At 37.9% G+C, this 25,510-nt stretch overlaps 2 protein-coding genes across 4 annotated transcripts in view; one reads left to right on the forward strand and one right to left on the reverse strand.

Annotated features, from left to right (window-relative positions):
• ncor2 (nuclear receptor corepressor 2) overlaps window positions 1–24,823 on the reverse strand; it is a 144,274-nt gene extending 119,451 nt beyond the window's left edge. For all 3 annotated transcript variants that reach the window (XM_059503402.1, XM_059503403.1, XM_059503401.1), the window contains exon 1: window positions 24,398–24,823. The gene's annotated coding sequence lies outside the window, so the exon portion shown is untranslated. The remainder of the gene's footprint in view (window positions 1–24,397) is intronic.
• Window positions 14,892–16,854, forward strand: LOC132098261 (E3 SUMO-protein ligase ZBED1-like). Its single transcript, XM_059504433.1, has 2 exons — window positions 14,892–15,363; window positions 15,842–16,854. The coding sequence occupies exons 1-2, from the start codon at window positions 14,892–14,894 to the stop codon at window positions 16,852–16,854; spliced, it is 1,485 nt and encodes a 494-aa protein (XP_059360416.1).
• Window positions 24,824–25,510: the final 687 nt, after the last annotated feature.

The raw sequence follows: 25,510 nt of genomic DNA on the forward strand, positions 1-25,510 counted from the left end.
TAATGTATAAGTCTTGATTCCTCCTACAGAATGAATGAGCGTTGCATCAGGTGTGTGTGTGCAGCTGATACACATTTCCTCTCACCAAAACAAAACACACACACACACACACACACACACACACACAGTTAGTAGGGGAACACCAGTAGTCTCTCTCCTAGCTCTTCAAACCACAAACACACTCCTGCTGGCTGTCGGTAAAGCTACCTTTTGTCTGCCAAAGCTGCTTCAGACAGCCATTTTTCAGCAGCGGCCGAGCAGAAAATGAGATTCCACCATCAATAACCTGCAAGCCTCTTCTTAGCAGTCTGGAATTTCCTCCTGAGCCAAGCGCTCACATCCTCTACAGTCTATAGAGAGATATCACAGAAGAGAACTTTACAGTAATCCTATAAATGGATATTAGAGAGAGACTGGTGAGAAGCCTTCGGAATTAGGACAGTCTCAATTCTCAAACTTCTTTTGTCTCAAAGGCTGTCTCCTTTTGTGCAGATATGAAACCAAGGGTCATGGTTACTGAGGGTTACTCTCAACAGCTCACAATCTCCACTCCACTGCCCCTCAATCTCTTACTCCATCTCTGCTTGATGCTTGCTGAATTTGAGTGTGTGTGTGTGTGTGTGTGTGTGTGTGTGTGTGTGTGTGTGTGAGAGAGATAGTCTGTACTCACTGACCCAAATTTCTCATTCTCTCTGTCTATCATTGTTACTTATCTTAAATGTGCAAAAAAAAAAACCGCAAAAGCAGTCAAAATCCCTATGGCCCCATTTGGTCATCATGCAAGCATTACAATTATGTCACATACTGTCCATGGTTTTAGTGGCTAAAGTTCAGTGTATCCCTAGTATGTTCCTTCTGATATCAAATAGTGCTGATGGATGACAGTACAGCACAGTGGAAAAGTCAGTTTGTAACCTCATTGTCGCATTTAAAACCATCAGACTGCATTTACATCCAAGATAAATAACAGTGAGTGAGAGAGAGACATGTAAAGTGTACTTCACCTAGTAAAGTAGATGAAGAGATGTAAGAGATGAAGATAGAGCGGGAGATCCTTAACTCACATAGTGAGGGAAGATCAGGAATAGCTGCTTTTGCTCTTGTGCTGTTTATTCAGGTGCACCAAACAACCCTCTGGCATTCTGTTAGCATGACATCATCATTGCTTAACATAATACTCTGAAGAGCGTAACATCCGTCTACATTCTAGCACACTCCGTAAAGCCCTTCCAAATGTAAACATCTAAATATTTCCTAAATCATGGGATCATGTGACACTTTATACCGGATAATGGTTGATGCAAATTCAGCTTTGCATCACAGAAATAAATTCTATTTTAAAGGATATTAAAATAGAAACCATTATTTTATATTGTAATAATATTTTGCAAGATAACTGGTAGTGTTCCTGTGGTTCAGCTGTATTAGCAGCGCAAAAGGTCATAGGTTCGATTCCTAGGGAACACACATACTGGTCAAAAAAAATTATACATTTGTATAGCATGAATGCACTGTAAGTCTGCTAAATAGGGGTGTAACGATTCATTAATATGGATTGATACATCGATACGATGTCTGACGATACGATGCAACGATGCCACGCATAGTATAAATATAAAGTATAAGCACCTTTTTTGCACTGTCCACATTTTCACATAATGCCCGTCTATGCATTATCGCCAACGTGTGCATTCTCTCTCAAACTCACATATCAGGACTCGATATAAGGACTGCCCCTGCACGAAGGCACAAGGTGAAGCATAAAAGACGCTCGGGATTGTTGGCGGAACAGTCGCTGTGTGAGAAGTTTTCAGCGCACACATCTGAAGTGCAAGCTAGCACACAGACAGTTGCGTCTAGACAGCGCGAATACTAAATCTTCCGCTTTTTGTGCATGGATGAATACAGACAAAATTTTATCAAAATGCGCATTTTGGCAAATATCCTAGTTAACAGTTGGTTAGACATATCTTAACGTAAACAGTTGAGAAAGAAAAGGCATGTGTATCAGTATATTAAATCTGTGCTTCATTCTTAAAGTGAAAGCAAACTAATAATAAAATAATGCTGTCAAAAAAAAAAAAATACAAGTGCTTACTGCTCTTGACTAAATAACCATTGTAACATCAATAATGATTGATCGATATTTAATTTATACAGTGAAGTCTGTGCAGTTATTTTACATTTGATTAGCCTTACATTTCTGTAGCGCACCTGAAAACTTATTTTAGACTGAGCTGAAAAGCCTGGTTGAAAAAAAGAGTTTATTAAACTTATGTGTTATGTCTGTGTTGTATTTTATTTATTTTCTGCTACTGCTTGTGATTTGGTTATCTGTAGAAAAGTTTCATAGTAGCAGCCAGAATTGTTTTTCCAATTGTTTATTTTCTTTATTCTTTAAAAAAATGTGTAGGCCTATTTTTTGTTGTTGTTGTTGTTGTTGTGAATGTCCCAACTGAGGTACAGGATGTAAAAAATTCAGATAAATGTTCTTGTTATATATTTTGGTTGCATTTGTGAGTTAATAAAAATGAAGATGGTTGTTTAAAATAGATATATATATAATATAAAAATATCGACATATTGATCGATATACTTCTTGTATCAGATGTAATCGTAGAATTTTTTGAGGTATCGGAAAAATATCGCATCGATGAGAATCAATATCGTATCATATAGAACCATCCGATTTACACCCCTACTGCTAAATGCATAAATGTAAACGTAATTTAAATGTACATTTACATTTACAGAATTTACCAAAGCCCGCATTGAGAGCATTGAGTGTGGCTAGAGAGAGACGAGTATTAGACGAGAGTATTCAGATAGCGCAGATTATAGATAAATAGATAAATACTAGGATATATAGATAGACTAGATAGACAGACAGATAGAGAGATATCGACCAACAGCGACCCAAACGCACTCACTTCCCTACAGCACAAGCTTTCCAACACTGTTTCCATGGGACAGCACCCACACAAGCACCTGCCAAACACAGCAACAGACACGCGGCTACATTTGCAACAACATTTTCACCGGAGGAAGAGATAAACGCTTAGAAACGCCCATATAGCTAGTATGATGCCTTCTATTTCTAGATGACAAAGACAAAGTTTACTTATCTGGACTAATGTCATGATCACTGCCACTAGATATGAAGAAAACGTTGATTTTTTTCACTCGGTGCTACTCAATGACAGTAAAAAAAAAAAAAATATTATTATATATATCTATATGTATGTCGTTATTGTGCACTGCTGCTCGTAGACTAGCTCCAGTGCTCATTGCTGCCATGCTAAATGTTCGAATTGTATTCGAATTTTAAATGCATAATTTCAGTTAGGGTGAAGAAAAGCTTTTTGCTTCTCTTCTGAGGCTCAAGATAATGCATCGAGCAAAATATTACTGCATTAGAATACATGACTGTGAAAAAAACAATATTTTAAAATAATGTTTATGAACCAATTATTATTAATTAAGTTGCTTAAAGAACTATAAACAAAACAGCATCATGTATGCATGCATTGTTAAATGAATAAAAAGGGCTGAAAATCAGTCACACAGGATACATTTTTTCATTTAAAAACATGAGATGCGCGAAATATGCGTTCTGTGTGAACGGCTTGGTTTCAGTTATGATGTAAACAAGATCTTCTCCACATTGATTCAACTGTATAGGCTAACATAACCTTATAATGCAATGACACATATATTGTCATCGCATCTCGTGCGCGTACACAAGGTGAAAGATGAGAAAGCAGATACTGCGTGTTGAGCTCGTCCGGCTTTGAAAGTTGTGTAGACACAGCTGTGCGCGCGGCGAGATGGAATGGAACACGTACCGGGGCTCATAAGGCAGCTTCCTTAATGCACACCTAAAATTCATATGCGCATTCGAATGTGGATTTTTATTTTAAATTCGACGAATATTCGAAAAAATATTTTTTTTGATAGCCTAAGAAAATCGCCTATGCGATTTTTTTTGTTGTTGTTGAAATTTAATCATAAACACAGCCATGTTGAAGCCTGCAGTAAATGTTTTGCATTATGGCAGTCCACTCTGCTTATTGTTTTTCGAAAATGTTGCACTCCTGTTTGTCATTTTGCACGTAACTTCACGCCAATAAATCATCAGAAATATTGGTCTTTACCAATATATTGAATCTTTACATTCCTCCTGCCTGTTGTCCATGGATTTACCTATATTTGGTGTTATTTGCCGTATTTAACTTTAGACATGCAAAATCGATTTTACAATCGATTCAATGAACACTCGTCACACAAATCAAACAGGATTTTTTTTACAAAAGTGACAACCCAAGAAAGAAAAGTAAACGTTCTCTCATGTGTAGGTTGCATTGATACGTAGCGGTGGATGCAAGTAAAACAGTACCTCATTTTTTTTTTCACCTGAAATTCATGCAATAAACATGTTTTTGACAAAGATTTAAATTTGTTTGTGGTCTATATAGCCTGCATCAAAATGAGGTTTGCAATGATGCGCCTGAAGGCACAGGTTGAAGACCCAGTCAGTGATGTCACGATATGCTAATTTGTTTAAATTCATACCGACGTCATCACCATCACAAAAATTTACTTTTTTTTTTTTTTACATTGAAACTTGGAAAAAAAAAATAGACCGACCTACCGACCCTTTTTTTTTTTTTAATTACTGTTACTGCAAACCAAAATATTTTTAAGGATGGCCTTATTTATCTCCAGTGAGCTTGAGTTTTTTTTTTATTATTATTATTTGTTTATGTTTATATGTTTGATATCGACATTGGTGACAAGGTCTATGAAAATTCTATGGGATCAAAGATCTTAATATCATTAAAAACGTATTAAAAGAAAAAGAACTATCAAGATGACAAGATGCTCATGACAAACGCATTCAATTAATCATGCAGCCCAAGTACAACCCTAGATGAAATTATACCGACAAAGAGTGACATAAAAATTATCATCAGATTTAGTCTAACAATGTAGGTTAAGTCCCATTTTAGAAGCTAATGATTTACAGCATTTTCAAAATTTCAAATTGTAGTAACATGTCATGTAAACACACTTTAGATTCTCTGTGTTGATCATTGTCAAAAGCATTTGTGAGCAAATGGCTCTGTGCGTTATGCACTCAAATGTGATGCTGGACCACAAAATGGGTACATTTTTTGAAATTGAGATTTATACATCATTTAAAATAAATAAGCTTTTCATTTATGTATGGTTTATTAGGAGTGGACAATATTTGTCCGACATACAACTATTTGAAAATCTGGAATCTGTTAAAAATTTAAAAAAAGGTCTTTACCTAATATCCTAATGATTTTTGTCATAAAAAATAAAAAAGGATCAATTTGACCTATACAATGCAATGTTGGCTATTGCTACAAATATACCCATGCTACTTATGACTGATTTGTGACCCTGGACCACAGAACATGTTATATTGCGGGGAAATAATTTCTATTATCAGTGTTCATATTTGCAGATATCTGAACACTGCTGTTAGTGCTGATTACCATAGATAAAAAAGTCAGCCTTTGCTTACTGTAGACTGCTGCTGATACGAGATCAACAGACACTGATAGAAAGCACAGCTCCTCTTCCAGTAAAGTCATGGGCACTCTTCCACATGAGTCAATACTTTATTATGCTGCCAGAAACTCACACACACACACACACACACACAAAGCAAACTCATCCTGGGACCAACTACCATATAAAATCCACAAACTACAGACCTCATACATAACATTGAGCATAGAACAGAAAACTGTGAAGTATTCATACAAAATTACATGGGGAATGAAGAATTTATTACAGTTTAGGAACAAGCACTTGGAGATTTAAAAGGATGATGGCTAAAACATATTTAAATCCCAAATGCAGAGCTGCAGCCAGATTATATCTCTAAATAGGCCATTCTGAACAATCCTACAGACTTGTAAAGAAAACAATGGGACATAGGAAGTGTCAGAGGGATTTTTCCAACAGGCAAGTTCCACCGTCTTGTCATTTCCTGGCCTTAGTTCTCCATCTCAAATTGGTTACTTTTCCCTCCCTCTTTTATTATTTAACTGACCATATTATTTTTTTTTCATAATAACTTCATAAGCTACTTTTTTTTTTTATGGAATCGGCAGTTTTGGTTTACATCAACAAAACAAGCTTTTTGTTCTTGGATAGGATGTAAGATCACTGGCCTCATTCAACACACAATATATCCTAGATCATGCAAAGAAATCCTTAAGCTGGCATTCACATTCAGAGTGACTAGAGTGGAGAAAGATCCAGTGAGATCAACAGTAAGAAATGGCTGATAGCAGGAAGGCAAAGCTTGTTTCTATTCCATCTTCACACACATCTGTCAATTTCACCAGCTCTTACACACACAGCTGCTATAGGCTCTGCTACGCAAAACTGTCCACCCCTCACATTCTGTTTAATAAGCAGTTGCTTGTTTCATAATGGGCCACCGAGTACAAAACCCTGAGGCGGAGAGAGTCACCACCAATACACCCTCACAATTGCTGCAGCAGAGAAAACACAGAGGACAATGAAGAAAACACATCAAATAGATGAGTGAGCCCACACACAGTTATTTCACCCAAAATAAACATTTTGTCATCAATCACTTTCCCCCATGTAAATCCAAACCCGTAAAAGCTTAATTTGTCTTCGGAACACAATCCAAGCTATTTTGGATGAAAGCCGGGAGGCTTGAGTAAACTGCACTGTCAAGGTCCAGAAAAGTATGAAAGACATTGTCAGAACAGTCCATCTGCTATCAATGGTTCAATCTCTATTTTATGAAGCGAGATACACTTGGAAAACATATCCTTCTGTTGTGGCTGACACATAATAGTCACAAGCCTCCCGGTTTTCATCCAAAATATCTTAGATTGTGTTCTGAAGACAAACTAAGCTTTTACGGATTTGTAACAACATGGGGGTAAGTGATTAATGACATGATTTTCATTTTGGGGTGGAGTAACCCTTTAACTATCCTGATATTCAGGTCGAAGTGCAAAGGGCTGCCATGAGCACTGAGAAACCAGAGAACAGCCTAGTTAAACTCAAAACACACATATAGGAGATAGAGACTGGCAGTAAAAGCAAAATCCTCTCAAACAGAATGGGTGATAAAACAGAATTCAAACACTGTCTGAAATAGTCAATAAAAGGAGAAGTAAACCTAGGACAAGCTATAAAATAACCAAGTTGTTCAAAATATATTACTTGGAAAAGGTATAGTTTGAAACCTGAAGAGCAACAATTGAATAATACACTTAGAAACAAAAAGATGGCCTATACTTGTAATTGGTGTATATTTTAGGGGTGCACGATAAATATCGGCCGATAATTAATTAGGGCTGTGCGATATGGACAGAAAAAACCTATTGCCATGTCTTTGATCAATTTTGCGATTTCGATTTTAATAACGATTTTGACACACACAGACATGCTTTACTGTCATAAATGCATTCAGGATGAATTTGAAACATATTTCCAAAAGAAAACCAATTAGAGCTTTATCAAAAGGTTGTAACATGTCTCTAGAACAGACATAAAAGTCAAAATAATCACTAAGTAAAGGTGTGACAAAATGTCTAGACATATGACAAAAAAAATAAAATAAATCCCATGTCCAGGGATTTTTTTTCCTTTTTGCCATGCAATGGCCATAGAGCTCATTGTAGCGGTGGTGCCTTAGGTGTTGAAATAGATTTGTTATATATTATACAGTTTCACACGTACTCCATCTGTACACATTGTCTGAACATGTCGAGCACATATTGTAATGTGAAAGCACATTAATGTGTGTATTAATTAATTAATTAATTAATTAATATAATGCATGAGTACAAATCTCTCTGCTCGCACACGGATTTCCTTTGCCCTGTCACAAAACCAGACAAGCGTGCCCGGAGAGAGTGCAGTGCGCAAACTTAAAACGTGTCTCTCCTCTTGCTCTGCACTCACAACTCTTTCTATGCTCATGTGCTAGATATTAATTATTTTCACACCTTTCTATTTCTACCATTTTCTGTTCAAATCTATTGCATATTTTACCACATGCAGTGTGAACGCTCTGATCCATTAACATGGGCTCTGAAAAAATATGCATCACAGACCGAGTGTGTGAACCTGGAGTTACGTATGCATATGCCCAGTCTGTTCTGTTCTCGCACTATTTAGGCATGCTGCACTGTAATAGGGTCGAATAGCATACTGTGGGAGGTCGGGTCGCGGAAAATCGTGCTATAAAGCGATTTAGAAATCATGCATGCTCAAATCGTGATTTTACGACGATTTTGATTAATTCCACAGCCCTATAATTAATGCACATCTCGTCATCAGGTGAGTAAATTCCATCAGGTGTGTGATTTCACATAGAGCAGCTGTTACTACACAGAGCTGTTGTTAAATAACAAGCTGTGCAAATCCATGTTCAGTATCAGCGTGGATTTGCGAAGCTTGTCAGTTAACAACGGCTCTGTGTAGTAACAGCTGCTCTATGTGAAATCACACACCTGGTGGAATTTACCACTGATTAGATAACCGGCTTTACTGACGAGATAGTTAATCGTTACATCCCTAATATATAAGCTGAAAAGCAGTTAAATGGTTGGTTTACACACAAAGAAATGTGTAAGCTTTTAATAAGTCCAAGAATAAAATGATTAATTTACTTAACATGTTAAATTTGATTTACAGAACATTTTGTGCAGTTTTCTATCAGCTTGAACTTGAATAAAGAGAGAACTTGCACTTAGCTTTTTCACAGGCATTTATTTCATGGTTAGACAGATATCGTGATGTATTGTTATAGGATTGTCTAGCAATATATATCGCAGAATCGCTGTATTCGTGATATTATTGTATCGTGATTCTTATCATATCATGATGTACCCTGCGATTTCTACCCCTGCAGCTGACAACTACAGAACACTTACAAAGAGCACGAATACTGAACATGAGTTCATGCAGTTAGTTTAATGCATCGATAGATTACAGCTGCACTACGCATGCTCACTTCCGTAGGGCATCTATTTTGACTGATTAAGAATGTATCCAAAAAAGGAAAGGATTTGTATACTAAGAGTGTGCAATATGCATAATCACATCATAAACAAATAAACCATTAGGCAAAAAGGAACTTGCAATAGTTCTATTTTGCTTAGCAGGAAATGCTATGTGAAAATGATGGATTTATGCAATAACCACCTTCTATAGTCAAATCCAACAGGGTAAGTCTGCCAACAGGCTTGGACAAAATTTTCAAATTGACAGAATTGGCATGCATACAATTGCTGGTGCAGATGTATGCTGGTCATAAGAAGTAAAAAAAAAAAGGCTAAAGTACTTCTGTGTTATTTTAAGCTGTGGTTCTGTGTAAGTCACTATTGTGTAACAAAGAAAGAGGAACTGATTGTAAAGATAACACAGGAGGCATCTGAGAGTAGAGGAGAGGTGAGTAGCGGCTGTTTGCCCAATCCCTGTAAATGGCTGCGGTGAGGGATTTACAGTCAGACCCTCCAGACAGTGAATTTAGTGAATGTTAATGGGGCACTCAGCACTACTCAACTCTGACCATATACAAAATTGATGTCAGATCAAGGCCCAGAAGTGCGCTGTGCTCTGCACTCCACAGTCCAACAGACACTACAAGTTCAAATAATGCATTCAAATGTTTCAAAACACCGCCCACTAACAAGGACACTAACATATACATCCCTTGAAGTAAAAACAAAGGCTCCCTTACCTTCAGCATATGACCATTAGTCTAATAGTCCAAATGGTATTTGCAACCTATTTAAACTTTTAACTTTACAAGCGCCAATGCAGACATCCTCCAATCAGATCGCCTTATGCAAATACCCTAGCGCAGAAGCTAGCCAATCGCGTTCATGCAAACACCAGAAAACGAATGTGATTGGTTGTTGTTACTGTGACGGTCGCGTTAGCATTAAGCTTCAGAACAACCTCCTTCAACTGTAACGCTGGCACATCGTGTGAATGGGCTGTTATTTTGTTTTTAGATTGCAATGTTATATGTTAGAATGAAATGTGATTTTAACCCTTTTTTTTGCACATAATACAACCCGAATTCCGGAAAAGTTGGGACGTTTTTTAAATTGTAATAAAATGAAAACTAAAAGACTTTCAAATCACATGAGCCAATATTTTATTCACAATAGAACATAGATAACATAGCAAATGTTTAAACTGAGAAAGTTTACAATTTTATGCACAAAATGAGCTCATTTCAATTTTGATTTCTGCTACAGGTCTCAAAATAATTGGGACGGGGCATGTTTACCATGGTGTAGCATCTCCTTTTCTTTTCAAAACAGTTTGAAGACGTCTGGGCATTGAGGCTATGAGTTGCTGGAGTTTTGCTGTTGGAATTTGGTCCCATTCTTGCCTTATATAGATTTCCAGCTGCTGAAGAGTTCGTGGTCGTCTTTGACGTATTTTTCGTTTAATGATGCGCCAAATGTTCTCTATAGGTGAAAGATCTGGACTGCAGGCAGGCCAGGTTAGCACCCGGACTCTTCTACGACGAAGCCATGCTGTTGTTATAGCTGCAGTATGTGGTTTTGCATTGTCCTGCTGAAATAAACAAGGCCTTCCCTGAAATAGACGTTGTTTGGAGGGAAGCATATGTTGCTCTAAAACCTTTATATACCTTTCAGCATTCACAGAGCCTTCCAAAACATGCAAGCTGCCCATACCGTAAGCACTTATGCACCCCCATACCATCAGAGATGCTGGCTTTTGAACTGAACGCTGATAACATGCTGGAAGGTCTCCCTCCTCTTTAGCCCGGAGGACACGGCGTCCGTGATTTCCAACAAGAATGTCAAATTTGGACTCGTCTGACCATAAAACACTATTCCACTTTGAAATAGTCCATTTTAAATGAGCCTTGGCCCACAGGACACGACGGCGCTTCTGGACCATGTTCACATATGGCTTCCTTTTTGCATGATAGAGCTTTAGTTGGCATCTGCTGATGGCACGGCAGATAATGTTTACCGACAGTGGTTTCTGAAAGTATTCCTGGGCCCATTTAGTAATGTCATTGACACAATCATGCCGATGAGTGATGCAGTGTCGTCTGAGAGCCCGAAGACCACGGGCATCCAATAAAGGTCTCCGGCCTTGTCCCTTACGCACAGAGATTTCTCCAGTTTCTCTGAATCTTTTGATGATGTTATGCACTGTAGATGATGAGATTTGCAAAGCCTTTGCAATTTGACGTTGAGGAACATTGTTTTTAAAGTTTTCCACAATTTTTTTATGCAGTCTTTCACAGATTGGAGAGCCTCTGCCCATCTTTACTTCTGAGAGACTCTGCTTCTCTAAGACAAAGCTTTTATAGCTAATCATGTTACAGACCTGATATCAATTAACTTAATCACTAGATGTTCTCCCAGCTGTATCTTTTCAAAACTGCTTGCTTTTTTAGCCATTTGTTGCCCCCGTGCCAACTTTTTTGAGACCTGTAGCAGGCATTCAATTTTAAACGAGCTAATTAAGTGGATAAAAGTGTAAAATTTCTCAGTTTAAACATTTGCTACGTTATCTATGTTCTATTGTGAATAAAATATTGGCTCATGTGATTTGAAATTCCTTTAGTTTTCATTTTATTAAAATTTAAAAAACGTCCCAACTTTTCCGGAATTCGGGTTGTATAAAGGCTTACATGGTCACATTCACTTTATTTGTTTTCATATATATATATATATATATACAGTACAGACCAAAAGTTTGGACACACCTTCTCTTTCAAAGAGTTTTCTTTATTTTCATGACTATGAAAATTGTAGATTCACACTGAAGGCATCAAAACTATGAATTAACACATGTGGAATTATATATGGAATTATATACATAACAAAAAAGTGTGAAACAACTGAAAATGTCATATTCTAGGTTCTTCAAAGTAGCCACCTTTTGCTTTGATTACTGCTTTGCATACTCTTGGCATTCTCTTGATGAGCTTCAAGAGGTAGTCACCTGAAATGGTCTTCCAACAGTCTTGAAGGAGTTCCCCGAGAGATACTTAGCACTTGTTGGCCCTTTTGCCTTCTGTCTGCGGTCCAGCTCACCCCTAAACCATCTCGATTGGGTTCAGGTCCGGTGACTGTGGAGGCCAGGTCATCTGGCGCAGCACCCCATCACTCTCCTTCTTGGTCAAATAGCCCTTGATGCCTTCAGTGTGACTCTACAATTTTCATAGTCATGAAAATAAAGAAAACTCTTTGAATGAGAAGGTGTGTCCAAACTTTTGGTCTGTACTGTATATATTAGAGCTGCAACTAATGATTATTTTTTCTGTCGACTAATCTAACGATTATTTTTATTACAATAAATAATTAATCTACATTAATAAGTAGTTATATTAATAATAATAATTATATTAATTATAATTATATAATTATATAATTATATAATAATTATATTAAGTACAACTTCTAATATAATATTTCAACCTTTATTCATTTTCAACCAATGTGGTTGAAGTTTTTACAGTATACAAAAATAAAGAGGCAAAGATGGTACTATGGTAAATATGAGTTTACGATGGCGCTTATAATTAAACCACAGTAGCCACAAATTTACAGTTGTCTGAGACGTCATGAAATGTTCTTTAGCATCACAAACCATAAAATGTAGTCAGGGTTCTGCTATGGTTTAGCATGGTTTCCAGAGATCTGGAGCTGATTCGGTGTAGCTCGATGGTTTGTGACTGTTGTCTCGTAGCGCTGTCTTTTAAGGGGCCGTTCACATATCGCGTCTTTGGCGCGCTCAAGTTCATTATTTCCAATGTAGGAGCGCGGTATGCGCGCTCATAATAGAAGCCACACAGTCGCGACACGCACGTGAAAACAGGCGCGTCTGCACCGCATCGAGTTAAAAACATCTCAACTTTTCAGAATGCCGCAAACACACCGCAGGTCATGTGACAATCAGCTTCATCCTTTCCCGTAACAATGTTGAAAGCTCAGCTAAGATGAAGGAACTGCTGATCATAGCTGTATATGGATTGCCATTTTGAAATAAATTTAGTAGCAGAGCTACTGCAAGCGATTTTTAGTGCTGCAAATCCATTTATCCTTTTCTGAAATTTCCGCGTCTTCATGGGGAGAGCACGTCATGGTTGCTTAGCAACGGCAGACATCCCAGGGGCGCAACTGCCCGAGTGCTTTGGAAAGAAGGAGAAAGCGGCGCGACTAGCATTTTCCACATGTTTTTAGGCGCGATATGTGAACGGCCCCTAACGCGTGTTCGAAACCTGCGCCAACACAGACTTACTTTATTTTTTTATTTTATCCTTACTTCAGCCTAGGGGTGGGCGGTAGACCGGTGTCATAGTCATCACCGGTGTGACATTGCGCCACGACATGGATTTTCTAATACCGTAATAAATCAATTATGTTCCTTGAACGGCTGCATTTACATCAATAATATCTAATTCTAAATAATAGGGCTGACTTCTAATAGTCGAGGATTCGACGATTCGATTCGGAGAGGTCTGATTAGACTATGAACCTCATAGTCGAATACATGGGCGTCAGTTTGGTTTGAAATGTGCTGGGGACAGAGACGCATTCGCATTTTCAGAAGGGCTGGGTACATTTTTATTTATATTTTCGCTTTCGCGCAGGTCATGTTTTGAAAGACGATGTCCTGTAGCTTACTAATGTAAATAAATAAAAATGTATTCAAAAATCTGCTTCACATTTTCAGCAGGGCTGCGGAGCGGCTCTGGGTTGACTCCACATGGTTCTCATGTGCGTTAAAAAGCTTTACGTGGTTTAATGTAAACAACGATTACCAAATTTCCCTCTCATATTGCTCCTCATAACCACTGAAAATGGTAAAAAAAAATCGAACCCGGAGTCCAATTATTATGGACGTTATCTGATATTAAGCGTTTCTGCTTCACATTTTCAGCAGGGCTGCGGAGCGGCTGTGAGTTGACTCCACGCGGTTCTCATGTGCGAGTTGACTCCACGCGGTTCTCATGTGCGTTAAAAAGCTTTACGTGGTTTAATGTACCTAAACAACGATCACCAAATTTCTCTCTCATATCGCTCCTCATGTTTATGAAATATTATGATATATGTGTGATATATGTGTTTTAGCTCTGTGATATATGTGTTTTAGCTCTAGCTCCGTAGTCGACTATCAGTCGACTACGGCAAAATCTAACAAATCAGATTCGACTATGAAAATCCTTAGTCGAAAACAGCCCTACTAAATAATAAGGCATTACATTTTCTTCAAACGTTCAGTTGTGGTCTGAATACCGGTCCTTATACTATATATCTTGTTGTAAATAAAAAAGTAAAACACATTCGTATCAGCCTTGCACGTCGTAGGTAAAAGCGGAGTGGCCATTAAACGGCTGGTGAAACATCGTGAAGAAAGGTCAGGCCTGTAGCCTATATACTATTTGAAAAGAGATGAGTGAAGTGTCAGAACCAGACGGAGAGGCCGAGGCCACTGTAGAGGTAACTCTCGTTCCAAAAAGAGGAGGAACCTCCGTTATTTGGAACTGGTTCAGTTTTAAATCATCCGACACGGAGCAAACTTCAGTAATATGCAAGGTTTGCCGCCGTGTTGTGACAGCAAGAGGTGGAAACACAAGCAACCTGTTTCATCATTTAAAAAACACGCACGCCCGTGAATATGAAGAGGCAACCCGGGCCAAAACGAGCGCAAGTGGGACCAGCAGCACCAGCGGAGCGCGTCCCAAGACTACACAGCTTTCACTGAAGGCATCGTTTACTGCTGCTACACCTTACGACAAGAGTAGTAAGAAATGGAAAGATATTACCAGGGCAATTGCGCTATATATCGCAAAGGACATGGTGCCCATTCAAACCATAGAGAGAGATGGCTTCAGACATGTGGTTCACACTCTGGACTCAAGATATGAGCTGCCTGGTCGGAAATTTTTTAGCCATAAGTGTCTGCCAGAGCTGTACACGGAGGTACGGGACAGAGTCATGAACGAAATCCGCCACCTTGAAGCCTACTCGGCCACTACTGATTTATGGTCCAGCCGAACTACTGAGCCATACATTAGCCTCACCATCCACTTCATTGACGATGACTGGAAGTTGCGCAGCAGATGCCTACAGACCGCCTTCTTCCCCGAAGACCACACCGGAGCAATAATTGCGTTAGGACTGAAGGATGCACTTTCCGCCTGGGGCTTGGATGAAGCGCGTTTGGTGTGCATGACGACTGACAGCGGTGCAAACATGGTGCGCGCTCTGGAAATCAATAAATGGACGAGACTCGCATGTTTTGGACACAGACTGCACAACGCTATTGGTAAGTTACACTTTCTAAACCTAACATTTTATATTCAGAAAATTTGTCAAGTCCTTTTCTGTTTGTATTAAAAAAAGAAAACAAAAACAAATTTAAGGCCACCACATTAGTATTGTATTTTTCATTGTTAGTATTGTTTAGCCGTGATTCCTCTGGGGACCGGATCAGAAAGTAAAAAAAAAAACATAAATATAAAATTCAATTATCATCAGATTATATGAAAAATATTATTAAAAATATGTAGAATATAAATGTATTTAAAATGAAAAAGCTGTACTATTTGTGCAGGAATGTGCAAAATATTGACCAACATACATACAACATGGCCTATTAGATTTGTAATAGCCTAATGTTCAGTGTGTCCATAAAATAAATACTTATGCTGCTCTACAGTTAATGGTTTATTACGTTTTTCAACTATGATAACCTACTTTTCCCACTTATGCTAATATTTTTATCCGTTCTTTTTACTTCCCAGAGAGGAGTGTCCAACATGATGCTCGAGTTGCACGGGCCACAGGTATGTGCAAAAAAGTGGTCAGCACATTCTCCTACAGCTGGAAAAAGAAGAATGCCCTGACCAGTGCACAGAGAGAGCTGAACCTGCCCCCCCACAAGCTGATCACAGAATCCCCAACAAGGTGGGGGTCCCGTGTCAAAATGATGGAAAGGGTGTTGGAGCAGGAGAAGGCCATCACTCAAGTCCTGGCGGCAGACCAAAAGTCACGCCACCTTCTACCCACCTGGCAAGACATTGATGTGTTGGAGGCCATAACCAAAGCACTGAAGCCTCTGCAAGATTTTACAGATGCCCTTTCAGGAGAGGAGTATGTTAGTGTCTCCTATGTTAAGCCAGTCCTCCATCTACTCAATACAAACATTTTGAAGCCAGAAGAAGACAAAGCAGGACTGTGCGAGGACATCAAGAAGAGGGTCTTGGATTATTTGAATGAAAAATACAAAGATCCTGCCACTGATGAGCTGCTCAACATGGCAACATTCCTGGACCCACGGTTCAAGACCACCTACATGTCACCTGATAAGTTGGAGGAAGTGAGGAGCAGAGTAGCTACAGAAACCAAAGCACTGGAAGAGAAGACAGCCACAGATGCCTCTTCCACAGAGGACCAAAGCGAGAGGGAAACTAGCACTGTACAACTGAAAAAGCCCAAACACAGCCTGGGCAGTTTCTTCTCAAAGTGTAGCAGTGCACCACCAAAGCAGCAGGGCTTTGACATGGAGCTAGATGGCTACCTGCTGATGGTGACGGCTGACAGTGACTCTGATCCACTGGAGTGGTGGCGTCTCCAATGTTCCCACTTCCCGCGCATTAGCCGTCTGGCAAAAAAATACTTATGCATCCCAGCCACAAGCTCACCCTCCGAGCGTGCATTCAGCACAGGGGGCAATATTGTAACAAGCTCCAGGGCATCACTGAAGCCAGAAAATGTTGACAGGTTGGTGTTCCTGGCAAAGAACTTGAATGTCTAGTTTCATCAGAGTTCAGATGAAGAGAGAGTTAGTTTTTGAGAAAAGTACACATTATTACACTGTTCTTGTGTTATTACACTGCTAATTTTTGTTTTGTTGTACACTGTTAAGTAAGATCTTTAGGTTTTTTGCAAAATAAATGTTGAGAATGCATAATACTCTCCCATGTCTCTTTTTGATAAGGATACCTACCATTTACTTATTATATTATAAAAATATTAACTTTATTCACATACTAAAGAGAGACAGGACAGGCTACTCCTCCCAAAATGTACCAAAAAAAAGTTATACCGTGATATTATACCGTCACCGTTCAAAAGATGAAAAATACCATGATATTAATTTTAGGTCACTTTCTCCATTCCCAGTATGCCATTACGCAAGATGTAAACAGTGTGACGCGTCGACGCATTTCACGCACGTCGACGTATTTTTGTAGTCGACGTAATCGATGACGATCGCGACCGCGTCTCTTCCATTATGAGCGTGCATACCGCGTGCCTACATTGGAAATAACGAACTTGAGCGCGCAAAAGACGCGATATGTGAACGGCCCCTAAGAACTGCGGTCTTCTACAGTAATTCAAATATGCCGTGGAGAAACACAGAAAGTGACCGAATTCAAGAATATTGTTGCGGCATTTCTCAAGCAACGAATAAACACCGCTAACTTGGAGAATACAGTGAAAACTCCTCTTCTCGCATCTGCCCTAGACCCTCGGCACATCTCAGGTTTCTCGATGAAAACATGAGATAAGTAAGAAAAAAAAACTTTTTGGAACATTAACAGAACATTTTCCTTGATGCGAGTGGTGCGGATGCAGCCGGCGCCACCAACGATGAAGAGGATGCAATGCCCACTCGTTGGAAAAGGCTGAGCCAGTTCTTCAGCGATGATTACAGAGTCCAGCCGAGACGAGTGGGAACAGTTCTTGCTGGAGCCATGTATTCCTCCAGATGAGGATCCCATTCAGTGGTGAAACAAAAACACGAAGCGCTTCACAAAACTTATTCGCTTAGCACACCGTTATTTGTGAGTCCCGCCAACGTCTGTGCCGTCAGAGCGCGTTTTCTCCGCGGCCGGCCTTATTGTTAACAGACTAAGGAGCCGACTTTCCCCCGATCATTTTTACATACCTGTGTTTCTTAACAAGAACATGTAAAACAATAGAAAAAAAGAAAAAAAGATTTGCTGACAGTTTAAAAGTTTCAAAGTTAAGTGTAGGCTACGTTCTACAATAGCCTAATTGCTGCAGGCTGCTTTACTTTTTTTCTTTGTTCACTTTTATTTTATTTTTTTTCTTTCTTTATTTTTTTTTGCTTTTAATCTGTACTTTTGTTTGTTTGCAGGCATTGTTAAAGGTTTTCAGCTACAAAATACAATGTTCAAGCTTATTGTGTGTAAGCTTGTTCAAAATGACGGAAACAATAGATGTTGCTGAAAAATAACGTCTGTCTCATTAAACTTAATTTAAATAAACTAATATTCGAATATTCGTTTTTTGTGAGCTCAAATATTCGAATGTGATATTTGCGGAAAACGCCCATCCCTAGTTGACGCGTTGTTGCAGCACTAATATATATATATTTATTTATTTATTAGAGATGCACCGATCATGATTTTTCATGGCCTATTCAGATACCAATTTTTTACAAACAAACTGGCCGATTAAGATTCCGATTTTTTTTTTTATCTTTAAGCAACAAACAAGAACGAACGAAAGTGTGCATAAACAAGATGTTTATTTGGTATTTAATAGGCCAAACTGGCTTTTGGCTATTGAAAACAATAACTGCAACCATCTGAAATTAACAGCAGTAACTGCACAATAAGTAGCCTACATTCAATACAAACATAGATGGTACAGACATCAGCATTTAGCTTTTGTTTTTGAATTGGGTTGAAACTACAGAGAACTGGCCTTAAATTAAAAGATTAACTGTAACCATGTGAAATTAAAAGGCAATAACTGCATAGTTCTACAGTCCAAACAACACAATCAACACCCATTCAATAAGATGTTTCTTAATCAGCATTCAGTATTTTAGTTTTTAAATTTGGTTTAAAAAAAAAAAAAAGGTCTTTACCAGTGTCTTTATTTACAGACTAAATAAAAGTATGCTATATAAATAGATTATTCCAAAATGTTCAAATCAAATATTGTTGGTGTGAATAAAACAAAGATGCAAAGTGTTTTCATTCATCCAATTAAAAAAAACAACTAGGGTAATGATTCACATCTATATTTTTTTAACTTGAGCCAATGAAAATAAATAACTATTGTCTTAATAAATAACTAAGTTAAAAAATACAGATGTGAATCATTACCCTAAAATTTTTTAATTGGATAAATGAAACACTTTTTCTCAGTGTGCTACAGCAGGTGATTTTTAAACCAAATTAAGTCTATGTAATTTTAAGGTAAAATAAAAATAATCATCCTATACAGAACTGATGTTTATTTCTGGCTTTTCAAACGTGTATGCAAGTTCTAATTTACAAAAAAAAAAAAGTTTTGTCACAGTTTAGTCCGTTTCGTTTCTCATCCAACACGTGAGAAGTTGATCTGAACATCTCTTCACGATCTACTCGTGTTCAGGGCGCGGACCGGTACAGCTTCAGTGTGCACAGAAAAGGGACTCTTATTTGTGCGCCAGTACACCAATGGCTGATCGCTTCCTGCTATCTGTGCCTCAGACATGAAGCTCTGCATTTCCAGTGCTGATCGGCTGCCCGTGTCCTACACACAGATTTCGAAATACTTCCACACAAATGACATAGCGAACGATTACAATGAAGTCTGTGCACGCGGGCGCACTTCTGAAAAAAATCGGCCGAAAAAAGACCAAAAACCAACAGCCGGTTCCGATTTATGGCCGGTCAACCGGTGCAACCCTTAATATATATATATATATTAAATACAGATTTTTTTATCCAAATACAAAAACACAGAGATATATACTGTACATCACAAATCAGCCAAAAAATACAGAGATAAGAATTTTTGCACATATTGCCCAGCCATAACTCATAAAACTGACCAACACTAGTGCAGGACAGATGCCACTGGAGTTAGTACAAAACTATGCCTTAACTAATGGGATTGGTCAGGCTTAATTCTGATAGAATCAAGTCATACCCATCAGGATTATTTAAAGTTCCATTTTGCATAAAAGAAACTTGACTTTACAGTTCTGTTTATTGTTATTGTGTAGTATTGTCACATAGTCAATGTCACTCATTTACTTAAACTTTCATTAACCATTCATAAGCTGATTTGTTACTTGTATATCTAAATAGCATAACACATTTCTCTCTCTTAACCTGTCAAAATTCTTAATTGAAAAATATTTTGCTCTATATATGACCGATCAGCATAAACTTCTCTCCAGGTACGGTGCCATCAAGAGCAGAAATGGGGTATTATTGCCTAAATGAGCTAACAAACACACCAGTGTAAACATTACACATATAACTCTAGTGGTTACGTCATGCTGATATCACTCCACCACTGGGGAAACTCCAGCAATCTAACAGTGTCTGATATGACACTGCTGCTGATAGCAAGCAAGAGAACTGAACACAACAGTGGGTTAAAGGGGAAAGCTCATAGCCCACTTTCTAACAGGAATATTCATCGATCCAAAAGGCCTGTAAATATACTCTTTGAAAGTGTTTGTTTTTTTTTATAAAAAACAAAAAAAAATTGGTAATAGTGAAGTGCTCTTTGCAACTAAAGCTAATTAACTATAATGTGTAATGTGTGATTTGTTAGTCTAAACCATCCAAAAATACTGCATTTAAAGGAGGTGAACAACAGAAAGAGCAGATATGTAATCAATACATAAATTATTCTTTTAATTAAAACATTTGTACAGCGAAGATCCATTAAATTGATCAAAAGTGACAATAAAGTCACTTTTAATGATATAACAAACAAACAATTTTGATTTCATACAAATGCTGTTCTTCTGAAATTTCAATTCCTCAAAGACTCCAGGAAAAGTACCATGGTTTCCACAAAAGTATTAAGAAGTGCAACTGTTTTTAACGTTGACAATACAAAATGTTTCTTGAGCAGCAAAACATCATATTAGAATGATTTCTGATAGATGTTGAGACACTGAAGACTGGATTAACATCTGCTGAAAATTCATCTTTGCTGTCAAAGGCATAAATTACATTTTAAAACATACTCAAGAGTTGTATAAAAACAACATTGTAACAACATTGTAACAACAAAATTACTTGTTTACTAGTTTTTTGATCAAATAAATGTAGCCTTGGTGAGCATAAGAATCTTTTTTCAAAAAACCTTACAAAACTCAAATTTCTGAATAGGGTTTAACATAAACATGAAAAATATATAAGTAAACAAGGCTGATGGTAATTAACACCTATAACAGCACAAAACAAATTGCCCTTCCAATTATGAAAGAACAACATTTTTCAATACACAGTGATTGCAGGAGGAGCAGTTCTTCTGGAGCCTTATAGAGGCAGCACTGCAGCAGGGGCAAAACACAGCCAACACAGCAAAGCAGTCCACCACAGTCGATTCAAAGACTGACAGCATGATGACAAGCCAAGGAGTCTGCTTACACAGAAAGCATTTTGCATACACTTAATTTCCTTTGCTGTTCCACTCTAGCTGCTCATTTATCAAAGTGAAGAACGGTCAAGGACAAACACTTTGTAAGCTATCAACTCCTTATCTTGTCCCTGAATAGTCCTCGAGTATGTTCCGCAGTTTATGAGCAGAAACAAAGCATCTGACATGAATTAAGGAGAAGGCCGGCTGTAATATAGCTTGCAGCTGCAAAACTGCTGTGTACTGTGCATTAGACTCTATGCACAGCATTTTGAAAACAGACAGAGATAAAGTGGTAAACTAGCTCCACGTTTCAGCAGACAATGCTTAAAAGGCAAACTCATTTATTTTCAGTGCTTATCAACAATCTGCATGGAGCAGTGAAGAGAGCGAGAAAGAATATCATTACTCAATACACAACACAGAGGGGTGGAACTGGAGTTGATGTGAGTCCAAAACAAATCTGTTGTTTTCTGGCCATGAGTCCTGGCAGCCCTGTGGAGCAAAGAGGTTGTCTGAGGCCAGTTCTGTTTTGGGTTCAGGCATCTCGCTGGTCCACTTATGACACTGTGCTTTGTTCTCTTCTAATGTACAGTGGGAAAAAATGCTGCTCAAGAGAAAAAAGCCCCTCTGCTGGCCCATGTCCAATTACACTAATACACTTTAGCTGTGTGGCCTCCATTTTTCACATTCCACTGCCTTTCATGTGCAAATCAACAGCTGTTGACAAGCATTTGGTATCCACTATGATTTATTGACCCTTAATAACAACATCCGAGATGGAGTGTAGTTCCAACCTCATCATCAGCAAGCTATGAAGGTGTTAGAGAGCTTTGTGAAGTGGGCAGGAGGTCCACAAACAATGTTACCCGTCGTGTTTATGCAAGACTTCTCAATGCTTTCCTAGTGATATTTACAGTACAATGAAGGAAACCAAAGTCTCTGAACAACTGCTTTTCATTACATCACTGCATGAGTGCTAGCTCTAAATATGGGCTCACAAACCACTGTTGAAGTCGGTGAAAGCTATTCCCATGCACTATTGGTCTTTAACCATTAAATGTTATCTATATACTGGGGGCATACTCATTTGAGAGGCTGGGGGTAGGGACAGTGGTCCCAATTTCTGAGAAAAATATTTAAACTCTGACACCCACTTTTACATTATCTAAAAGTAACACTGGCAGTTTTCCAAGAGGCAAATGGTGTATGTGTGCATATATATATATATATATATATATAACAGCAAAAAAAGGAAACTGTATTTGCCTTATATTTTTAAAGTGCAGCTTCCAAACTTATATTTATGCATTTAGCAGACGCTTTTATCCAAAGCGACTTACAGTGCAATCAGGCTAACAGTTTTTACCTAACATGTGTTTCCTGGGAATCGAACCCACAACCTTGCACTGCTAACACAATGCTCTACCACTTGAGCCACAGGAACTATTCAAAACATTTTTCATACAGAGTACAAGTCATTCTGAGGAAATATGCAGTTTCACAACTTTACAACGTTGTATTAATGACAGAAAATAAAAAAGTATCAGATATCTGATCTCATTTTTGTTTTCATAATGTGTGTACTGTGTATATTTATTATGTATATATAAATGGTTCAAATACGTTAAGATGTCCACATCACAAGAAATTTACAAAAGTTATGTTATGTCCATATATAGCACATTAAATATAAGTAACATATCTACTTTTAAGGATTCAAATAAGTTTTTGGAGAATACAATGTCAAAATTTGGTTGAAACAATGTTACACTGTCATTCAGTGTAACAATATTTATGTAAAAATTCAAACAACATGCTACTTCTGACTTGTAAATATACATTTTTTTTTTATATTAAAGAATAAGGAAGCACATTAAATTTTATTGAAATAAATCTTTTAATATGTCATAAATAGATTTTTGTTTTAAATATGTGAGAAGATTGTGACACAATGATATTTTAGTGGGTGCCTTTTGTAAATCGGAAAAATTTATGATATATATTTTTTGCTAAGAAAAATAAAAACCAAAATGCATTTAAATTAAACAGAAAAACTTTAAAATATAAAACAACAGTTTAAAGCAGTTTAACACATATTGTTTTTATGCTTAAACCCTTTTTTTGTCTTTGACCCAAATACACGCACACACATATACATATATACATACATACATATATGTTATGTGTGTGTGTGTGTGTGAGAGTGTAAATGTAGATATGACTATTATTCAGTGTTGTTTATTAGTATAATATTATTATTGTATTATTTTAAAGTTTTGTGTCAGTCTTCCTGCAATTATTTTACTTTACTAGTACAAAAAAAAACAGCCAACTGACAGAACTATTTATCAAAGCTCCTCGAGTGGCATCATTATGTAGCTCTATTCTTTCTAAACCAGGACCTTGTTGCAGCACGAGTAAAGATACCCCCATCTGGAGTCTGATTAATACCCAAGAACCGCATCCAAAACAGACTGAAACTATACGTCTCATCCTATGCTTGAACCCGGCAGCGTTACTATAGAACTAGCCAAGCATTCAATACAATACAACAACACATAATCCGAGCTAAATCAGCTAGCTCAACAGCCGACCCCCGAAAATTGCTCAACGGAAGACAGTGTGCTTTGCAAAACATTGTTTATAATGCTAGAAAGCTAATCGAATACATAACGTAACGTGCCGGTCATCATTTAACGGCATTCCGGCTACATTAAATCACAAATACCACTAGCTATGCTAACTAGCCGGCCAGTCTTCACGGAGCTGTTGATTTCCGCCTTGCTCGGAGACGCTCATTCAATGTAGCAGAGGTTCAGTTAAGGAATAATGGCCGTTAGCCGCAGACAAACCCCGTGACTCCAACAACGGCTCTGAGAAGTCATGACTCCCCTAAAACCGATAAACGGCTGACAGACTCGTGGTCAAAACATCTTGTAGTAACTTACCTCTCCGCGGAAGGTGAAGGTCTTATCGCTACTGGACGTTTATGTAGTTTCTGAAGAGGAGGAAATTAAGAAATTTCCGCGAATAATCCACATGTACGGTTTGCTACGGGCGTGTTTTCGTCCTCGTCGGGTTGAGACGCAAATCCACTGGAGCGCCGCGCGCCTGTCGCGTGAGAAACTAGGCTGCTCTCGCGCTCCCTCGATGGGTTCGGCCTTCTCGCGCTCCTCCTCTGTTTTTCTATCTCTTCTGTCTGTTTTACTCGCGTTTCCGCCCTCTTATCTCCAAACGGCTGTGATTCGAGAAGAGCAGCTCGTGCCCATTCTATCTAGTGGTTTTTCGCAGCGGCGGCTGTAAATACACGAAGCGACTGAAGGAGAATCTCTGCGGTTCAGAGATGATTTGAATCCGCGTGTGTGTGTGTGTGTGTATGTTAGAGAGAGAGAAAGAGACTGACTGCTGCTGCTGGCAAAGCAAGAGTCCGCTGGACGTCAAGTGCAGTTTCTCAGCTCTTAAAGGGCCAGTGCGCTCCTTTTGAAAATAGGTCCCACTGCTATGTAAATCAGTGCAAATCACACCACTTGTCAGAAGATATATGAACAGAATAGGAAGATATACTGATACAAATAATATACTAAAGATTTAATAAATAAGTGATTTGGAAACCATGTAGAGGAAATAATAATAATAAATTTAACATGTTATTTAAAGAACAAAATGTTTGGAGGTAACAAGTAGCAAGCAGCAACTGTGAGTTTAAACAAGCATTGCTCATTTTTATCATCTCATCTGAGAGACATACAGACACATACAGACAAGCATATATATATATAGAGAGAGAGAGAGAGAGAGAGAGAGAGAGATCACTTAAACTGTAACAAATATGAAATATAATTTCTGCTTGACATTTCATTGTCATTATTAATCCTGTATGACCGTGTCATAAGATTCATACGGGATGATTCATCATTTTAATTGTAATATTTTTGTTTATTTATTTTTGTTTTGATTTATTTTATTTTGTTTATTATCATTTATTTATTTTTACATTTTGTTAGGAAACAATGTCAATAATTTAATGTCTAAAATCTAAAGAATACAAAATAATATGAGAA

This window comes from Carassius carassius, chromosome 21, assembly GCF_963082965.1.
Source record: "Carassius carassius chromosome 21, fCarCar2.1, whole genome shotgun sequence".
Lineage (NCBI taxonomy): Eukaryota > Metazoa > Chordata > Actinopteri > Cypriniformes > Cyprinidae > Carassius > Carassius carassius.

Coding starts and splice junctions, on each gene's coding strand:
- LOC132098261 (XM_059504433.1), top strand. CDS start 14,892: ATGGTGCCCATTCAAACCATAGAGAGAGATGGCTTCAGACATGTGGTT. Junction 15,364..15,841: donor CAGACTGCACAACGCTATTG/GTAAGTTACACT, acceptor TTTACTTCCCAG/AGAGGAGTGTCCAACATGAT.